General features: G+C 41.2%; 1 protein-coding gene across 5 annotated transcripts in view; it reads right to left on the bottom strand.

The window, feature by feature from the left end:
• The window catches only part of FNIP2 (folliculin interacting protein 2), a 137,669-nt gene that overhangs the window by 56,250 nt on the left and 65,281 nt on the right, over positions 1 to 16,138 (bottom strand). For 3 of the 5 annotated variants that reach the window (XM_015139419.3, XM_015139418.3, XM_028848846.2), the window contains exons 6-8: positions 15,838 to 15,938; positions 15,572 to 15,661; positions 13,924 to 13,995 (exon numbers count right to left, since the gene is read on the bottom strand). In XM_015139419.3, coding sequence (XP_014994905.3) covers positions 13,924 to 13,995; positions 15,572 to 15,661; positions 15,838 to 15,938 — 263 coding nt within the window. The remainder of the gene's footprint in view (positions 1 to 13,923; positions 13,996 to 15,571; positions 15,662 to 15,837; positions 15,939 to 16,138) is intronic. The other 2 variants (XM_015139421.3, XM_015139420.3) reach the window with 1 other exon arrangement.

Genomic DNA, 16,138 nt, shown 5'->3' with positions numbered 1-16,138 from the left:
CCCTGCAAGGCAAATCACAGAAACTAAAATTCCTCTCTGCATTAAGGCAAGTCATAGAAACTAGATCCCCTTTCCCCCAAAGCCAGCCATGAAACCTAGAAATATTACTCTAACATTCCCCTGCCTTTCTGTGTAAGAGTTGGCTATAAAGAAATTCTTACACCTACTTTATCTGAAAGTAGATTGTAAGACCCTTAATTCCAGAAGGGGTCCAGTCCTATACCTGACAGGAAGAAATGCCACACAGAGAGATCAAGAAGAATCTGGATGGGCCCTTGCTAGGTGGGTTTTCCCCTTTGGTCTGTGACTGTAAGATCAAACTCTCTTTGTGCAATCACAATTCTACCTGGCTACCCACTCTTCACCAAATCTAAGCATAAAAAGGGACAGTTTTCCCTTGGGTCTTTGGGTATCTCTGAAGGCTCCCAAACCATATAAAATTTTGATGCATTCTTCAGTATGACAACTGCATTTTTCAACTCCAGATTTTCTGCTTCTTTTTAATTATTGCAATTTCTTCATTAAATATATCTGATAGGATTCTGAATTCCTTCTGTGTTCTCTTGAATTTTGAGTTTCCTCAACACAACTATTTTGAATTCTCTGTCTGAAAGGTCACATATCTCTGTCTCTCCAGGACTGGCCCCTGGTGCCGTATTTAGTCCATTTGGTGAGGTAACGTGATCTTGGATGGTCTTTATGCTTGTGGATGTCGGCAAGTGTCTGGGCATTGAAGAGTTAGATATTGATTGTCGTCTTCACAATCTGGGCTTGTCTGTACCCATCCTTCTTGGGCAGGCTTTCCAAGTGTTTGAAGGGACTTGGGTATTGTGATCTAAGTTTTTGGTCACTGCAGCTGTATCTGCATTAGGGGGTACCCCAAGCCAAGTGACACTGTGCTCCCCTTGGCTGATCTTAGATAAGATCTAGAAGAATTCTCTGGATTACCAGGCAAAGACTCTTGTTCTCTTCCCTTACCTTCTCCCAAACAAATGGAGTCTGTCTCTCTGCTGAGCTGCCTAGAGCTGGAGGAGGGGTGACACAAACATCCCTGTGACCACCACCATTGAGACTGCACTGGGTCAGACCTGAAGCCAGCACAGCACTGGGTGTTGCCCAAGGCCTGCTGCCACTACTACCTGGTTATCGCCTATGTTTGCTTAAGGACCTAAGGCACTAAAATCAGCAGATGGTGAAGCCAGCCAGGCTTGTGTCCTTCCCTCAAAGGTGGCAAGTTCTCCCTGGTGGGTCCAGAGATGCTGTCTGTGAGCCAATGCCTGGAGTCAGAAACCTTAGGAATCTACCTGGTGCTCTGTTCTGCTGCAGCTGGGCTGGCATCCAAGCCACAAGACAAAGTCACTCCAACTCTTCCCTCCCCTGTCCCCAGGCAGAGGAGTCTCTCTCCATGTCTACCACCACCACAGGCCCACAGTGGGTACTGCCAGCCTATAGCTGATGTTCAATTAACGCCCAAGGGCTCTTCAGTCAGCTTATGGTGCATGTTGCCATGCCTGGGACTCACCCTTAGGGCAGTGGGCTCCCCTCTGGCCCAGGGCAGGTCTACAGATGCTGTCAAAGAGCCAGCGTCTGGAATTGAGGACCCTAAGCGCCTGCTTGGTATTCTGTGCCACTGTGCCCAAGCTGGTACCTTGGTGCAAGACAAAGTCCTCTTTATTCTTCCCTCTGCTTTTCTCAAGCATAAGGGGCCTCTCTTCATAGCTACCACAGCAGTGACTGTGCTAGGTCACGTCACATCTCAGAGTCTCACCCAGGGCCTTAAGTCAGCAGGTGATGAATCCTGCCAGGACTGGGTCCTTCCCTTCAAGGCAGTGGGTTCCTTTGTGGCCCAGGCTGTGTCTGAAAATGTCCGGGAGCTAGGGCCTAGAATAGGCACCTCATGACATTGCCCAGTGCTCTATCCTACTGTGTCTGAGCTGGTATCCAAGTTGCAAGACAAAGTCCTCTTTACTGTTCCCTCTCTTCTCATCAAGTGGAAGAAAGGAGTCTCTCCTGGAGCTACGAACTACATTGCCTGGGGTTGGAAGATTGGCGGCACAAGCACTCCCTTAGCTGTCGTGGCTGCTGTATCACTAAGCTGTGTGCACCCTAAGTCCACTGGCTCTGAGCCCAGCACAGCATCAGACTGGCCCAGGAGTTGCAGTCCTTGTGGTCTAGACAGCCTTTCAAGTTTATTCATTTAGGACCCCAGAGCACTTTAGCCCGTGGTGGCAAGGCTTTCCAAAACTCAAGTTCCAGCTGCTGGGATGGGTGTTTCCTTCTGGCTAGGGCTGGAGTAAGTGCTCTGTGGGCGCCAGCTGAGCTCTGCCTGGCGTTGGCAGCACTGCATTCCAATGCAAAATTCTCCCCAAGCGCACAGATTCCCTTTCTGCACCACACGGTCAGGGGATTGGGGAGGAGTGGCGCTGGCAATTCAAGACTGTCTCACCTACCCTCCAACCCTCTATGAAGTTAAAACCAGGTACGGTGATTGCTCAGCTGATTTTTGGTTTTTATGAAAGTGCTTTTTTTGTGTGTGAATAGTTTTCACATTTGGGGTTCCCGCAGGGAGGATGATTGATGGAGGCTTCCATTCAGCCATCTGGCTCTGCTTCCTCTTCACCTAAAATTTTAATTAAATCATTTGTTATGTTTTTCTCTTGTTAACCTGTATTTTGTTACAGGCGTGTCAGCTATGACCCTTATGAGGGGTGAGAAAAGGTATCACACCCTTTCTGCCCCTACAACACAAGACAGAGAAGACCCTGAGGTCCAATTTATTCTGGAAATTATCTGTATTATATAATTCAGTTTACAAACTGAATAAGAGTCCAGGCTCCTAGTTCAAATCCTGCTTCTGTGTCTAGCAGCGGTGACACTTGGACAGCAGTTGACTTAACCTGTCAGCTTTGTCATCTGTAAAACGGGGACAATAAAGTACCACACCTCAGTATTCTTCATGAAAACTGCTATCTGCTAGTGGATTCTGAATTGTTTAGTGGATCAAAACCAACATTTAAAAAAAACAAAAAAGAAAACAGAGTATATTGCACTGTTAATATTAATCCATGAAACTTCTCTGTAATATATAAAGATATTTCTTACTAGATCATGATGTAAAATGCATTAGCATGAGTTGCAGACCAAAGAAAAATTTGAAAAAACAGCTATTTCATAAGCTTCCTGTGAAGATTAAACAAATCGATACATGTACAACACTTAACCCAGTCACCCACACGATAAATGTTACTTTTTACTTCTTCTAATCATTCTTAGAAAACGTGGGCCAAGTAACTGGAGTACTAGAAGATTATTAGTTCTGATTAGTTAATTATGAGAAGAACTTAGAACTTGTAATAGAGACATAACAAGGGAAGGCAAAAAAATCAAAGAGAACATTCCTTTTTTCCTGCTGAATGACACTTTTTATGGCATGCAAATCAGAGAGTTTATATTAAAGTGTTGGCTTAGTGTTATCCAGCGTTTCCTCATCAAAAGTAGTTTAAGATTTTTATGTAAAAGTGCTGTGGCACATCATTGTTAATCATAGACTCTAGATAACAATTCAGTACAACTTTCAAATGCAAGAGGACTAACCTTAACCTGAAAACAACTGCTATTTTCACGAGGGTGGATTCAGTCAACATTAGTGTATCTGAAAGTTGGCCTGGCTCACCGTCTGAATGGCAGTGCCTTCTGATGCAATGCATGCAATACTAGAGTGCTAGTACACATCTGAGTCACCTGGGGAGCTTGTTTAAAAAGAAAGCTTCATGAAGGTGGTGGTGCAAGCATGTGTGTCCAGTAACTTGGGGGCCTGAGGCAGGAGGATAGCTCAAGCCCAGAGGATCACTTGAGCCTAGGAGCTTGAGTCCAGCCTAAATAACACAGTGAGACCTCATCTCTAAGAAAAAAGACAAGACAGCAACATGGGCTCTCCCCCAGTTTATTCACTACCTTTGGAATAGAGCCTAGCATCCACATGATAATGAAAAGAAATTCTGCATGAGTTCAGTGCTAGCTGTGCCCCCAGTTAACTCTGTGTACTGGATAAAGAAATTCTCCAATTGGTGCCTCAGTTATCAAATGCAAGACTTTTAGTTAAATTATTCACAGGCTCAGTTTCAGTTTTAAAAGTGCTATATCTAAATGGTTCCTTAATATTTTTAGCTTTTCTTTTACAATAATTTTATAATTAGAAAAAAGTTAATGCATATAGGTTGCAAAGATTTTGGCAGTTTTGTGCATTAAGAAGAAAATTAAAATTAACCCTAGTTCCATCACCAGATTACTGTTAACATTTTATATCTGGTTAACTCCCAGTTTAAACACAACTGTGCTTTTGTCCCCACCCTCCTATCTAAGGAGGTATCTTCAGCTAGCATCCATTTATTCCTGCAGAGATTAACAATGAGAAAAGAGAATCAATCTAAATATTTTTAAATGCTGATTGCTGCTGTTCCTGGCATGTGCCAATCAAGTTCCAGATTAATGTTTAACTTTCTCTGAAAAAAATTTTGCTACTTGTGACGGTTTATTAGAAAACACGGTAGTGATTATTTGACAAAAGAATTTAGATTTGACCAAATAAGGCCCTGAAACTCTTAAATCAAATCCATTCACTCAATGAATATTTACTGAACACTTACTGAGCGCCTGCACCATGCTAGGGACCTAGCTCTAGGATGGAAACTGAAGGGACATAGGCAGAGTAGTTGCCCTTAAGAAACTTAACACTCATGGAATAAATACGATTATTTCAGACAGTGGTAATTACTATAAAAATAAGTTACCATGATTTTCTCTAAGTAACTAGGACAAAGGTTTACGGGGGTGGTAGAGGTAAATTCTGTAATCAGTGGTCAAGAACACCTTTATGAAAGTGGGTCATCTCAACTGAGACTTAAATGCCAACAAAAGCCAGCCATGGAAAAGGCTCTAAGGGAGAACATCCCAGATATTCTATATGAAAAGAACCAGATAATATCAATAATGACAAAAAAAATCCATGCACGCTCCTATTTAAATATATGGATGGATTTATTTTTCCCCCCTCATTCAAATATTCATTGATCATCTACTATATGCCAGGTACTATATGAGCTGCTGGGAACAGATCTGTTGATATGACAGACTGGGTAGGTTTCTGCCCTCCTGGAGCTCACACTCTGTGGGAGAAGAACAAACAAAAGTCTTCAAGGATTTAACAACATAACGACAGAATGTGTTAAGTCGAGAAAGAAAGTGCAAAAGTCAAGCACTCAGAAGCAGCTCGTTTCTTCAAAGGAAAAAGTTTTGAAGTTGGCTTCTTTATTTTGCCGGAAAATGTGATCATAGTTCCAAACAGGCAGCACCCTCAGACTTTGTCCAGGAAACACAGCTATAGCAAATGATCAGGGCAGGACTCTGGAACAGATCTACGCCCTGCCAAGCATTTTCATTTGCAAGGAGACATCTAGGGAAAGGATGCTACAGAGAACTCCTAACTCTTCTTTATCTTCAGCAGCTACTCAACTACATGTGGAAACAATCCCATCAAAATAAAAAATGTATTAGTGGGGTCAGATCCCTATTTCCTCTCCAGACTCATTCTGCACCACTCTCCCTTCCCCACGATACATCTTCGCACTACCCCTAAGCTCTTCCCATACCTGAGATGCTCTTTGCTGTGTTCTTCACATAGCTGGTTCCTACTGCCATTCAAGTCTCAGGTGAAATTTTCTCTTCTCAGAGAGGCCTTCCATAAGTTTTATTTTCCTCAATGGTAAGTGGTTGCCTACATTTTATTGTCTATTATCTGTGTCTTCTTTATTGAATATAAAATCTGTGAGATCAGGGATAATATCCATTTGATCACTGATCTATTCTCATATCCTAGAAAAAGCGTCTGCCACATGAGATGCTCAAAAAATACTGCTGGTTGAAGAATGAGCAAACAATATGTGAAGGATGACAGTGATATCCATCTCAATCAAGTGTGACAGAAATGAAGCATTAGAGAAACACATTTCTGGACAGAATTCAAATACTGAATTTGTTAAAAGTTTCCTGTGGCCAACACAGTATATACAGCATTTAGATTTTCTTTTTCCCCCTGCCTTCACTAAAAATAATTTTTTGGATGGTGTAAGTGATAGTATGGCTCTGAAGCTGAGCACTTTTTATATCTGTTTGACACAGGGGGCATTACATCCACAACATAATAATGATCTCCGTTTATTGTAATATGACACTACTTATCTTCAAGTTTTAGCTTGAAACACTGGAAAAAATATAAGGTTCCTCAAAGTTTAGCAACTGTATTTCTCAACACACAAACATAGGAGCATTTAAAAGGTAAATGAGTAGAGCTGTAATTATTGTCTAGCAGGAAAATTTCATTTAAAATAAACCAAAAACATTAATTTAATAGGAAAATCAAATTATAAGGATTACATTTTACTTCCCAAATCACAAAATGACTTTAGGACTTTAAGGGGTCCTCAAAAGCCAAACAGGTACTTTAAAGTTTTAATAAAATTTCTATAAAGGCCCTTTAATAAAAAGCCAATGTTCTTACCACCTTGATTTCAAAACATCTTAAATTTTTCCTTTTTAAAAAATGTGTATAATTAAAAAAAATTTATACTGTGGTTTTAAAAAATTTATAAGGGGTCCAAGTGCAGTTTTGTTACGTGGATATGTTGTATGGTGAAACAACTTAAATTTTAATTTATCTAAGGTATAAATGCTAGCCACCTTGGTAACCAACTCACTCTCTGCATTTATATGTCAAATTATTCTAATGTCCTCCGTGTTTTATCCATAGTTTGGGCTCTAAGAAAGGTGTCTACAAAAGACTTATGGAGGGCATAAAAATGTGGTCCTTTATTATTCCATTTAAGTAAAATTTATTTAGTCTGGCTTCACAAAGGATTTTAATTCAAGTTACACTAAATTTATAGTTTGCAGAATTTGATGTATTGCTCCATTTATTTAGGTCTTCTTTTTAATATAAGTTTTTATAGTTTCTCCATAGCAGTATCACATATTTTTTCTTAGGTTTATTCCTTTATCCCTTACAGTTTTTATTGCTACCTACATTACTTTCTAATTTTTCTTAAACAGGTATGTAAGAATGCAAATTTAGAAAGGAAAAAGCTAAGGCAAAAGACCAAATAAGTTTGTGGAAATGAAAAAGATACATATCCATGCCAGGAAAATACCAAATGTCTGAAACAGGAGTATAAAGAAACAAGAAACTGAGCCACACTACAGATTATCAAGCTCACATATGTGAAGACAAGGCAAAGCAAGGCTAAGGCCAAGGCAAGATTCGATGGTTAAGATACAACCAGGCATTTTAAGATTTGGAGAGTTAATTACTTACATAGACAGTGAAAAGAAGAATAAGCCAAAGGTGATCTTTGCCCCACACACCAAAAAGGACAACACCAACACAAGACGGGCCAGATGCCTACAAGGCAAGTTGTAGGATATCCTGTTGCTGGGGAGTCAGTTCTAGACTGCAGCTCTAGTCTGAGGCGGGCAGGGCAGAAAGTCCCATACCTCATCAGAACTCTGGAGTGGATGAGAAACTATCATGACAGCCTCCAGGGGAAGGTAGGGAAGTGTTCCAGGGGGATCAAGTTGTACTGCCAGGGCTCAGATAAGATGCAGCTTAAGCCTTTGCATATATGGAATTGTGCAAGGTCAATGGGTGTCACAGCTTTTTCCCTGACACAAAGAATAAACAAAAACAGTACCCTCCTTTGCTCTTCTCCTCTCTACAAAGCACTCTATCAGTTCAGTCAGTGAAGGGGTCAAGTACAAATGGGATGCCATCCTTCGTTATTCAGTGTTCCCATACTGTAATAAAGAACCTGACTTTCCTGACTTTATTTCTTGATGTTCAACTCCTCATAGCTTTTAAGCTTTACCCTCCTCTCCCTCTTCCCTTTCTGCTCCACACCTGGGCAAACTGATGAGAAAGCCCAGGTGCTCACTCCTTTGGTGCCAGTGAGAATTTCAAACCATATGCAGGAACCCTCACCCTAGCCTTACCCCACAACCACCATAAAAGCCCCAGTCTAATCTCCTGTCCCATTCTCTCAAGACATTCTCCAACCAGCTAGAGAAGCCCACCCTGTTCTCTCCCCAGAAGAGCCTCATTATGTAATAAGCCTTTTCATATCCTCTTGGTGTGTGCATGTAGAGTCATCAATCTTGACATCTAAACCAAATTTTGGGTGGTTGTACATCCTGTATCTGCACAGAGTGACCAAAACACATGTCTTATACGAACACTATGATAATGTGTATTCTTACCCTGAAAGTTCATTTCAAAGCACTTAAATAAAAATGTTTAAAAGTACATATTATAAGTTCTCCTTATACTGACTTTGTTTATTTTACCACCTTTAAGAACAGAGGAAATGTAGTTGCAGACAGAACGGAAAAAGTATTTTTCTTGTCAATGATGTGAACACCTTGACGAGGAAGAGTCTAAAGCTGAATTCAAGTCAGTAGACAAGGCTCGATGAAACTGGTCTCAATCCCAGCCCTCTGAACCTTACTCTACTCATGTACTCAAGACTTCCAAATTTCAGCTTCTGGCCAGGCATGGTGGCTCACGCCTGTAATCCCAGCACTTTGGGAGGCTGAGGTGGGTGGATCACCTGAGGTCAGGAGTTCGAGACCAGCCCGGCCAACATGGCAAAACCCCATTTCTACTGAAAATACAAAAATCAGCCAGGTGTTGTGGTGTGCGCCTGTGATTTCAGCTACTTGGGAGGCTGAGGCAGGAGAAAATCACTTGAACCTGGGAGGCGGAGTTTGCAGTGAGCTGAGATTGCGCCACTACACTCCAGCCTGGGCGACAAAGCAAGACCTTGTTTCAAAACAAAACAAAACAGAACCAAAAAAAAAAAAAAACAAAAAAACCAAAATTTAGCTTCTGCCCCGACCCATCTCACTAGAGCCATTTTCCTATTTCTAAATTACAGCTGACTATGCACAACTGGAGAACATGTAGACATTTCTAGGTAAAAATGTATCCTAATCTCTGTAGCTAAAAAATTATCTTAATATCTGTCTCCCTGACCTGGCCTCCTGCTTTCCCTGTACTGGGTAATGCCCACCTCCACTTGCTTTCTCAGGTTAGAAACTGGAGAGGCATCCTTGATTCCTCCTTTCTCCTCCATAACCTGTGTCCCCTTAATCACTGAACCCTGCCAATGCAACCTCCTAGGATGGCTGAAACCCAACTTCTTCTCTCCCAAGACTCTACTTAAAAATTTCTAATGGGAACCACTAGAATAACCCCTTAAAAAGCTATCTTTTGGATCTGTATATGTAAAGAAGACATATTCAAAATATCCAAAAGAGAATACAATGAGGATGCATTTCCCTCCATACCTGCCCCAGCTTGCGCTGCTTTTTCCAAAGACATTCTATGAGTGGAGAAATGGCTGATTCTAGGATGGGGGTAGGAAATATACAAGATGACTCTGGAGCATCCTGTCGTGCGGAAAGTAAGGAAGTGCTCAAAATACCCCAACCCCTCACAGACAGAGGTATGTTAAAGGAGCATGGAAGCCTACTGAGAGAGTTCCCAATGGTCAAAACTCAAATGATTTGAGCAACAAAAGAAATGAAGTGGTGGGGTGCTGTGGCTCAAGCCTGTAACCCCAATACTTTGGGAGACTGAGGTGGGAAAATCGCGTGAGCCCAGGAATTTGAGACCAGCCTGGGCAACATAGTGGGGCCTTGTTTCTACATAAAAGAGAGAAAAAAAAAATACTGGGTGTGGTGGTGCATGACTGTAGTCCCAGCTCCTCAGGGGGCTGAGGAGGGAGGATCCCTTGTGCTCAGGAGTTTGAGGCTGCAGTGATGCAGTGAGCTATGATCACACCAGAGCACTCTAGCCTAGGGGCAAGAAAGACCGTCTCAAAACCAAACAAAAAAAGAAATGAAGTAGTACTGGGTTTTTGTCAAAAGTGAAAAATTAATATATTTGAGTTCATAGTAGTATAATGACTAAACAAATAAAAATGGGAGAAGAGACCTATCTCCAGCAGGAGAAGTCCAAATAATTTATGTAGCTACTCCGTCCTCAAGGAGGGGCAGCATAATTCCCCACCCCGTAGGTATGCGGTAAGCATAGTGACTTCTTTCCAAAGTACACAGCCTGGACAGGAGGAAATAAAGAGTAACTTTACGGTGGAGAAACTGACAAACACTACCTCAGCCAGGTAATCAAGGCCAATATTAATAGTCATAAATCATGGTGGTAGTATATACCCTTATATGATGTGATGAAAATGGCACTTTACTTTTGTGATCTTCCTTCCCCAAACCCATAACCTCAGTGTAATCATGAGAAAAACATTAAACAAATTCTAATAATGGGGCAATCTACAAAATACCTAACCAGTACTCCTCAAGATTACCCAAAACAAAGCCTCCCAAAGTGCTGGGATTAGAGGCGTGAGCCACCATGCCCGGCCAAAATCTGAGAAACCACCACAGCTAAGAGAAGCCTGAAGAACATGACAACTAAGCGTTGTGTCCCAGAACCAGAAAAGGCCATTAGATGAAAAACTAAGGAAAAAAAAAACCCACAAAAAAACCTGTGGACTTTAGCTAATAGTAATGTATCAGTATTGTTTCATTAATTGTAACAAATATACCATACCAACATAAGATGTTAATAATAGGGTGAACAGAGTGCAGGTTATATGAGAACTCTTGTACTACCTTCCCAATCTTTCTGTAAGTCTAAAATTGTTCTAGAAAATAAAACTATTTTTAAAAATTTCCCCTTTTATCAACTATTCAGACAGGAAGTTAAAAATTGCAGGCCTAGGCTAGGCATGGTGGCTCACACCTATAATCTCAGCACTTTGGGAGGCCAAGGTGGGTGGATTGCTTGAGCTCAGGAATTCCAGACCAGCCTGAGCAACATGGCGAAACTCCATCTCTACCAAAAATACAAAAATTAGCTAGGTGTGGTGTTATGTACCTGTAGTCCCAGCTACTTGTGAGGCTGAGGTGGGAGGATGGCTTAAGCCTGTGAGGCAAAGGTTACAGTGAGTCAAGATTGTGCCATTGCACCCTAGCCTGGGCAACAGAGCCAGAAAAAAAAAAAAAAAAAAAGAAAAAAGAAAAAAAGAAAAGGCAGGCCTAAAAGAGAATAAATAACATCTTTATGCCTTCAATTTCTCTACATCTTCTACGGCTAACTTAACTCTCACACTTGGAGCTCCTGCTGTTTCAGAACTTGGGTCTTCATCCCTACACAATTTTAGATGGGTATAAGGAGACAAAATCTTAGAGGACAAACTACAGTGCGAACATAAAGAGTTTTTACATTAACAAAGTGTTAAATGCCACCACAGGTGTGAAGCTCACACTAGTCTTGACGTGGACTCCATGACTTCAGAACCGCTCCCAGGTGTGATATCTGAAGGTAAACACATCTACCAGGATAGCAGGGAGAGCAAAATGCCACTCAGGGCCATTTGCAGCCCTCTCCACCATCTGTGCTCCCTTCCTCCCAACAGGAGAACCGGAGATTGGAAGTAAAGACTGCCCAGAATAGAAGTCAAAGTGCCAAAGAAAGCCAACCTTCTCCAGCTTTCAACATTCACATCGGTATCAATGTCTATCGTCCATTCTTTTCAATCTGGTCAGTCCCAAGTTCCTCTCATGGACTGCAAAAAAGCATTCCGACCTGGCTGAATCTTTACTTTTCATCTGACTTTCTACTCTTTAATTTGAACTTGGCTTCCCAACTTTTCTGTTTCTCAAAGAGCAAGGGAAGTGGTTTCAGGAGCAATTTAGAATCTGAACACAAAACAAGTAAGATGTCAATCTGCACGACGTGAACCATTTATATGAACTACGTTATAAACCGAGTTTACCGAGGCAAATCCAAACTTCTTCCTAATCATGTTTTTGTTATTAGGTCCCTCAAATTCCCTGAATCTTTTTTCCACAACAAAAAGGGGCATAAACAAATAAATAAGGTTACAGCTGTACAGAAACTGTGATGTCAGTGTTCAGAACGGGCCCCAGTAGAATGTTGCTCGTCCTTCTTTCACGGAGAGCTAAAGAGCTCCCACCACACAGAGGCAAACATGTTAAATTCTGTCACCCACTAAGACAGCCATCTTGACTAAGTGTCATCTTGGTCCTAGGGCTGTGCTGCCAGCTCTGCGACTTCTGGTGAGGCCCACATCTTCTTGCCAGGAAAGTCAACCATAACGAAGCCTTACTGCCAGTCCTGTCGGGCGCTGGGTCGCGGGTGGTTACAAAGGCAGGGAGTCGAGCTTTGGGACACTAAGCTCTGTAACACATGCTTATTGTCCTTGAGTAACTGATGGAACTCAGTTATCTGACAGTGTCCCACAAAGGCAGGAGGAGTTGTCTTCAGCACCATTAAACAGAAAGAGAACCAAACCAGTTTACCTAGTGCTTCATAAGTTGCCCTTCACCTTCTCAGATTTTATGTCGTACAGAAGGGGCTGTAAGTTAAAATGATACAGGTCTGATCAATGAGTCTTTCTTTTCTTTTCTTCTTTCTTTTGTTTCTTTCTTTTTGAGACGGAGTCTCTGTCATCCAGCCTGGAGTGCAGTGGCGCAATCTTGACTCAGTGCAACCTCCACCTCCCAGGTACAAGTGATTCTCATGCCTCAGCCTCCTGAGTAGCTGGGACTACAGGTACGCACCACCATGCCTGGCTAATTTTTTTTTTTTTTGTATTTTTAGTAGAGATGGGGTTTCGCCATGTTGGTCAGGCTGATCTCGAACTTCTGACCTCAAGTGATCTGCTTGCTTTGGCCTCCCAAAGTGCTGGGATTACAGGTATGAGTCACTGTGCTGGGCTTGATCAATGAGAGTTTCTGACCAAAGGTTCCCAGCTCAACTTCACAGAAAAGATTATGAACACCAAAGCACATCAATTTTAACCATAAATAAAATGCTATATACTTTACATTATGTGACATATGTAAACCAAACCGGGGACTCAGCAACAAATCACATTTCATTTAGTAACACGAGAGCAGAGTTGCACAGAGTGGGATAAAAGGCTCTGAGACTACACAGGAGCACAAGGACCTTGGAGTAGTGTCTAAGGGGAGGAGCTGGACAGAGAAATGAGTGAAAGGCCAAGAAGAACATCATGTGAGGCCTGGATCCAGTCTGAGCACCGGCTGGCTGGCCCATTTGTGGAAGGTGTCATGTATCACAGGAGAAGGCAGCAGGGTGCTCCTAGTCTCAGTGGAAGGCAGAGGTGGCCTGTATGGTATGTATTCATCAGGCAGAGCACCACACACCCCCGAGTTCTTGAATTTCAGTTCCCTCATTCATCACCCTTCTCTCATAATACAAAATCTTAGATCTGAACCACAAGTCAAAACTCAAAAGAGGTCACATACAAAAGGCGAAACCAAGAGATCCTAAAAGCAGTAACAGAAAGGTTTAGACCCTGAGGCAAGGAGAGAAGGGTACCTGATAAAATCTAGATCAGCATGTCTTTAGAACAGAAGAAACGGTGACCTGGTCAGCTGGCTGGTTCTCCCACTGTCATAAGACAGATTTACTTCCACAAACCCTTCTCTTCCTCTGAGTCTATACTCAATAGTCAAGCAAGCACATTACTAGTACAATGGGCTCAAGGAAGCTTCACTCTGGAAAGAAATTTCTTAATAAACATTAGTCTCATATACATTTGAGTGTTAGAAAAAACTAGTTTATGTTGCACAATCACTCGTAGATACTGTACATTAAAGTTTCAGATATTTAGATACATCAGACTATCTTAGGAAGGAAAAAACAAAGAACAGGATGAGGGTTATCCACCTGTCTTCTACTTTCCCAACTTCCATACCACTGTAGATAGTTCACTCTGTTAGTTAAACCAATAAATGGAGTACAAGTACCTGATCGAGCAATGCCGCTGTCCCTGTCTTCATTCTGTCCTCTGCTTGGCATATCAACTGGTGTGCTGTGTGCTAAGATAAAGGAACAAGGAAACCATGTTATTGGGCTCTTCAGAGATACAGTTTTAAAAATGACTGCAGTAATTTTCACATTTCAAAGTAGGCTACTGCTACTGATGATTGGCATAAGCTTATAACAGAGATTAACTAGAAGGCAAAATTAAATATATAAAAAGATGAGAAGAAAAGAGAACCAAGTAACTATCTCATAAAAATCTGCCTGTATTCAATTGTAGCATACGAACTTTTTTGAGTGACGTTCAACTCTTAAGAAAAAACTCTGAATAATAAATGATTGCAGTTGATGCAATGAACAAACATTCTCAGGTAGATTTTTTTTTTAGCCATTTTCTTCATTAGTAGTAGTATTTAAATAGCAATGTACTTTCAAAATGCTTTATAATCAGTTTTGGTAGTAACTGTAGGCGACTTAGGGAAGAGAAATACTTGAAAACCATTTCATAAATTCAAAAAATGTTTCTCTGTTTATAACCCACTCTCTTGGCAGATAGAAAACATTTCTACTCATTTTCAAATATTTCTTCCTCCATTTCTTTCCATATACACCCATACACAGTATTATTGTAGAGTTACTTAGAAAAACTCATGTTCTGGCATGAATTGTGGAAAACACTCTGAAGTATTATAGACTTCTAGGAATGCTTCAGACTGACCTAAGCTGCATACTTATTGTGCTAGAAGGTAGATGAGATGCTGCTGTAGTGAAGTTTTAAATGAACAAGCAGCCCAGTGCTCTGCCTGATTATTATACTTGACAGCTATTTTTTGAAGCATGTTTATTTTCACAATTTTAAAGAGAGTATTTAAACGTGTTTTCCTCACTCTAAGTAGGTGGGAGGGTGTCAATTTCATTAGGGTGACAGTTAACTATGGTACTTAGCATATTTCAGGCTACAAAGAACAGAAAGGAAAATACCATTTGCTATACTCACAACTTTAAATGTTAGTAATGGAGGTTCCCTACATGTTAATCATGCTAAGACAAGTTAAAACTCAGAGACACCAAGATGACTATACCTGTAAATAACCTAGAAATTGTATTTACACTACTTAAATGAGAGAGGGAGAGGGAGAGGGAGAGGGAGAGGGAGAGGGAGAGAGTGAGAGAGTGAGAGAGTGAGAGAGTGAGAGAGTGAGAGAGAGAGAGAGAGAGAGAGAGAGAGAGAGAGAGAAGTCTTCCATGCTCTTATTAGAGTGACTTTTAATGAAACTCCGTGCAGGTAAGGATGCAGTTGAATAAATGGATAAAAGACACCAAGGCAAAGGGAAACAGTTCATAGTAGCAGAAGAGGCCCAGAAAAACAGGAAAAAACAATCCTCTTCGAAATACTAAGGGCTCATTTCAGATCAAAATCAGCTTATACTAGAGTATTAGCGAAGACATTTACAAGAGGTTCATTGGCAGAATTTTCGATACACCATGGATTTGGCCGCATTTGAAACCGATATCTGTGATCACAAGAGCCCCTTGGATTTCTAGAGAGGCACAAGTAGGATTTTTCCTAAGAACCTGCACAGGATTTATTAATATGTGTGGGTCACACTGTACTCAGCATTCCACACAAACCTGCAAAGAAAGAAGCACTCCGGGTGAGCCGGAGAGGTCCTCCTTCAGCTACCCCCTGCAGCAGTTTGCTGCTGCATGCTTGCAGCAGACCTAGAGATGGAAACACATAGAAGAGGGCAAACAAAGTACACACACAAAAAAAATAAACACAGATTAAAGATAACGCCAAAAAAAAAAAAAACCCACAACAAACTCAAATAAAGCAAAACACACACCCACAATAGTGTATTCAGAAAGAAAGAATTTGTTTGTGTGTCTGATTTTACCTAGGTTACTTCCAGTACGACAAGGACCCAAACTATTCTGATTTGTGTTCAGTTTTCCCAAATTAGGATCTTGGTTGATGTACTCAAAGCTGTCTTGCAAGCTATATCCAGAGAGGGAAGGAAAAGGAGAAAGAGGACACAAATGTCAAGAAGTTACTAAAGCTGTTTCCTAATAAATAGACTTGCAAATGTAGACAACAACTGATCAGTCACTCAATACTTTTCCTTATAAACAAAGTCTCACATCTACCAAAGGGAATTAAACTTGCAACTTCAGGTGAATTTGTTGGAAGAAAACAAA

Source organism: Macaca mulatta, chromosome 5 (genome assembly GCF_049350105.2).
Source record: "Macaca mulatta isolate MMU2019108-1 chromosome 5, T2T-MMU8v2.0, whole genome shotgun sequence".
NCBI lineage: Eukaryota > Metazoa > Chordata > Mammalia > Primates > Cercopithecidae > Macaca > Macaca mulatta.
The sequence above is the reverse complement of the archived record's forward strand: the minus strand, read 5'-3'. Positions and strand labels throughout refer to the sequence as shown.